A 5184-nucleotide genomic window follows, 5' to 3' on the forward strand; every position below is an offset into this window, starting at 1 on the left:
TTTTATATATGTGTGTAACAAGTAATAATATAGATATTTTAATGTTATTTAGGCGTTAAAAATGTATTATGTATTATTCTACCTTTAGAAAAAGTATTCAATCTGTCAGTCTGCTCGTCTGTATGTAGACTATTATACATATATCAGCTGGGCGGATCGAACCACATTATCAAAACACCTGCCATTGGAACAAATGCTTCAGACCTGTTTTTTTCAAAATGTCACCCAGCGAATATAAGTGTCATTAAGCTCTTAATGAATGAGCCGCATATATCCCTTTGTTTTTGATACTTTTATTTTTCCTGTTTGCTTGTCTGTCCGTTCGTCATGAAACTTTGCATAGGCCCGTCTTTCTCTTGCAGACAGTAAATATGTCGGAACCGGGCGGCTCGGACCACTACTATCTGATATGCCATAGCTGCCATGGTAATGATCGGTCGAAAGGTAGGTTCTGTGAAAAACATTTTGTTTATCATAAAACAAGGCATTTATTAGTTTCACTATGCTCCTTACATTTAGGCTTAATTTTATCAATAACGGACCACTATATCTAATAGCTATTATGGAAACGATCGACCGAAAGTTAAGTTCTCGATTGACTAAGCTCGGCACTTATTAGTTTCACTATGCTTCTTACATATAAGAAATTAAGTTCTAGTTTATAAAGATATCTTAAACAAATTCGGCATTTGCAAGTTTCACTATGCTCCTTACATGTGAGCAAAATCGTATCAACATCAGACCAACAATCAATTCTACACGGTTAGTTAATCTTCGGCGTGCCGAAGAAGTCCGTTCTTTCTAGTTTTTGACAAATGAACTAAATCGTATCAAAATAAAGTACTTATATCTCCCATATTTTCCATAGCTACAATTGGTCGGCACACGATCTTTTGTATGGAAATACCTTGTTAATAAGTTAAGAAATAATTTGCAAACCTGCTAATAGGGTTATTCCGGCACTACGAAAATTACCATTTTGTTTGTTTTTTTTTTTTTCTGAAAATAAAACATACGTTGCTTATACTTATGTTATATACGAAGGGCTTGGGACCACAGAGATTACGATGAATGTAATACTTAATTAAACGTTTTACGATGTGGCATTTGCTCAATATCAATAAAGATACATACATAAAATGAATTCCATATTTTCTTAGTATATGAATATGAATCTATCTATCTATTTATATAATTAGCCAGTTGCACACGACTGCATTTTTTTAATTTTTGTGACAGTAAGTCAAATTAAATGCATAAAGAGAGACTTTTAATTATCTACTAAAATGGTTGATAAACACGCAGAAATATTGGAAGTACGTAGAAAATAGACAAGGAAAATTGTGTCTTTTTTAAATATGCAAAATTATATTTGAAAACTATGCGTAATATAGGCAATCAATATGAAAGGAAATGCGTCTTGTTGTTTTCTAGTTTTTTTTTTTTCATATTAGCTTCGAAGGCTCAAAAGCAGATTCCGCCTAAGCGAAGTTCTTTTGTTGCTGCTGCCTCCAGGCTTCATGGACAGCGTGGTATCCACTCTGTGTCTGGGCAGGGGTGTTGCGGCCGAAGGGGCTCTTCGAGTTCACCTGCAGCATGTAGTCGCCGCGGATGTCGTAGCTGGTGGCGATGCCCATGTAAGCGCGCTTGCCATAGCCGTTGTTTTGTTTGTACTCCTTGTAGGAACTGGCGGCGACGGCTGGGAAGTTGCGCTCGTTGCCAGGGCGAACAGACTCAGCAAAGTAGCGGGTGGCACGTAGAGATGCCTCCACAACGTTGTCAGCGCCAGGAACTCCAGTTGCTGGTCCGTTGGGGTAGAAGTCAACATCGGCAAGGCGCTCCTGGGTGCCCATGCCATAAGCGGAGGTGTGTATGGCATCAACAAAGTCGGCATCACCGCGAGCCAGACCGCTCAGCTTTTTCTCCGGCCTTGCGTACAGTTTGGTGGGGTCCAGGCCAGTGATGCGGCGCAGCTTGTGTCCAGTCTGGCGTGTGTACTGGCGACCAGCAACTCCGGCAACGTGGGCAGCGGGTCCCTGACCAATCAGATGAATGATCTCCTGGGGCACGTTCACTTCGTTAGTAAGCTGCACAAGAAGATCGCCAATAATCTCGCCGATGCGCTCAACATTCAGGGTAGCGTACTGCTCAAAATCTTCGATAAGATCGCCCAATGTGATAACCACCAGATCGCCGGTTTTGTTGTCATCTTGCTCTTGGTTTTGCTTGCGGCGCTGTTGTCCCTGCTCCTCGCTACTGGTCTTTTGCTCAGAGCTGTCTTGCTGGCCGGGATAGGGCTGCAGGTTGTAACGCTGCTCATAAGCCTGGACCAGCTTGCGGTTGGCCTTGTTCACGTGGTTCCAGCTCTGGGGCAGACCCTCGATGAAAATGGTCACCTCATCGTTGCCAAAGTTCGTCTGACGCTTCACTGTCTGCACAAAGTTGTTAAGGTTAAACTCGATCTTCTGTTTGCGCTCGCCAACAATGTAGCCCTTGATTTTGCTGGGCTCTGGAACGTAATCAGGCTTGAAGATGCGGTTGAATTGCGCCAAATGGTCTGAAAAGTGTCATAGTCCCATTCAATTATCATGAAAATCACTCGATCTTTACATTGTAGTTAGCTACTTACACAATTTGTCCAGCAAAGTGGCGCCCTCATCAACGGTCATGCCTTCGAGACGACGCAGCGTCACATCCTTGAGCATTGGCAGCTGCTCAATTTCGCTTGGGCTGACCCAGTTGCTGGGATCCTCGTAGTTGTTCAGCGAGTTGGACTGCTTATGGTTGTTCGCAGCCAAAGCCACGGCCATAAGACAGGCCATAACACACAAAGAGTGCAGAGGATTCATTTTTACCAAAGCTTTGTACTTCTATTGTCGAGACGCCGTACCAAGCTGTACTGCATGTAGCTAGCTGTCCGGACAGCAGTTTTATAGCCCCAGATTTTGTTTGACGATAATACATTCATTGACTGTCAGCATACACGTGTCGCCCAGCGGAAGCACTAGGTAGCTGACGGGTGCATGGTGCATGCATCTTGCTCAGCACTTTTCGGAAACGAAGCTGAAATTCTAGACAATAATATATGAAAAATGGAAAATCTGCAATCATCGATTTGGTGACGCCGTAATTTCCACATTCATATTTTTCGCTTTATCAGTGATCGTCAATTGGCTGCCCCTATCAATTTAAAGTCAGCAATTGACACCACCAATTTGGCAACTTTTACGTGCTGTTTGTGTCAAAAGTTGCACCTCGTAAATGCAGTGCTGCATTGTGCTTCTTTTGTAACTATGATACAATGAACTTACCATTAAAAACCCGCCTTTACTGAGAAGACCATTACGTTCATTTTTACCAGTACCATTGAGCATTAAGCTTTATTTATTGTATGATGCGATAATGATAACAATGATGACAATCATCATTTAATAATAAGCAAATTTAAATGCAAAAATCTGAAAATAAGAACGATTCGAAGGATCGCGACTAATATATAGTAGATTGAATACATTTAATATATATTAAATATATATATTGAACTTACTTAATATATGGTATAAGCACAAAAACTCACATGAACTCTCAGCCACGCATACCGCAATTGCGCATTTTACTTCCACTTTCATTCTACAATTTTTCCTTATATACGATCTTAATGATGGTTTTAGTGCTTGAATATATGTCCGGTCTATCTTTTGCACGCCGAACATTAAATACTCTTGCAGAATAATTGTTGGTCCATTGTTGATAGTTATCTTGATTAACAAGAAAGTTCTTCAGACAAGAACTTCATTTCTGGCCGAGCATTCTTATGGCACCTGTATGATATACTGAACCGATGTTGATAAGATTTGGCTCAAATGTAAGAAGCATAGTGCACCTAACTAATGCCGATTTTGGGTCAAAGTGCAAAAAAAAGTTCAGCATGATAAAGTTGTCCGATCCGACCGATTCCGACAGATGAACTGCTTGCAAAAGAAACATGTACCTATGCAGAGTTTCATTAGGGTCGCTTTAAAACTGAGAGACTAGTACGGATTAAAAAAAAAAAGGCATACTCAACCATTCTGACTCGGCTGTTGATACTGATCAAGAATATATACACATTATTGGGTGGTAGATGTTTCCTTCTATGCGTTACAGATTTAATGAACAAACTACAATACCATCCATACTAAGGCTATAACAATAAAGTTAGTTGCTGATTACTGTCAGTGTTGCTATTAATCATAAATTTATAGAAGCAATTCATATTTTATTTTTGTTTTCTTCCTTGTCTTCTTAAAAGGAAATCATATTCGTTTTAAATAAAATATACCGCCCATATATGTATATTCTTTTGTGCATGTTTAAAAACCAATGTTAACGTTAAAATTGTGTTTCTGTAATTTCTAGCTTACTTGACAAAAAAACAACAATTTTTATGCGCACGCGTTTTTGAGTTTCTTGACCTAAAGTTTGTTACGTTTACTTAGCGGCAATTTGTTGATAGGCTGCCAACAGGAATAATGATAAGAAGAATCAGGGTCAAATGTCGGCCACGCGTCGACATACAACATTTTTTGAATTGTTTAAGCACGTGGTGACATTTTAGAAAGCTTAAACAAAACATTTACAAAGTCTTGTGTTGATATGTTTTAGCAAAGTGCTAAACAAACATCTGCCAGCGGAATGCTCAAAATTATTGCATTGAGCTGGGGAACGCCGGGTACTTCCGCAACAAATAGCCAGTATTATTTTGTATTTACAGCTCGTAGTGCAATCATTAACATTTTGCCCATTTAGGCATTTTGTTATCAAGCATTTTAATTTGTTGCAGGCATTAAACAATGTTTAACAAATGATTTGATAGCCTAAGGCTATCAAACTACATATATGTATACGTGCATGTATAAGTATGTATGCATGTACGTAGGTGCACGCGTAGTTTCATGTATGCGAATTTGTGGGTAATCTCATGCCTGTTTGGCAACGTATTTATATGAATATTCCAAAAAATTGCAACGCTGCAGTTATCAATCAAGTTCCGAATTGCCTGACAATGCAAAATGTGGATGGCCTTAAATGCTATAAAATCTGGAGCCCGGAACACTGGAAGACAGTTCAACTCACAGCAACATCGAGAGCTCATAGTAGTTCCTGCAGTAGTTGAAGTCCTAGTTGCGCCTAATCTAGAATACC

At 39.7% G+C, this 5184-nt stretch overlaps 1 protein-coding gene across 1 annotated transcript; it reads right to left on the reverse strand.

The window, feature by feature from the left end:
- Nucleotides 1-1398: 1398 nt before the first annotated feature.
- Nucleotides 1399-2871, reverse strand: LOC115765317 (vitellogenin-2). Its single transcript, XM_030708817.1, has 2 exons — nt 2630-2871; nt 1399-2557 (listed from the first exon to the last, which is right to left on the reverse strand). Exons 1-2 carry the CDS (start codon nt 2847-2849, stop codon nt 1482-1484), a joined length of 1296 nt encoding a protein of 431 aa, XP_030564677.1. The 5' UTR covers nt 2850-2871; the 3' UTR covers nt 1399-1481.
- Nucleotides 2872-5184: the final 2313 nt, after the last annotated feature.

Source organism: Drosophila novamexicana, unplaced genomic scaffold (genome assembly GCF_003285875.2).
Source record: "Drosophila novamexicana strain 15010-1031.04,08,12 unplaced genomic scaffold, DnovRS2.1 tig00000960-arrow-arrow-pilon, whole genome shotgun sequence".
Lineage (NCBI taxonomy): Eukaryota > Metazoa > Arthropoda > Insecta > Diptera > Drosophilidae > Drosophila > Drosophila novamexicana.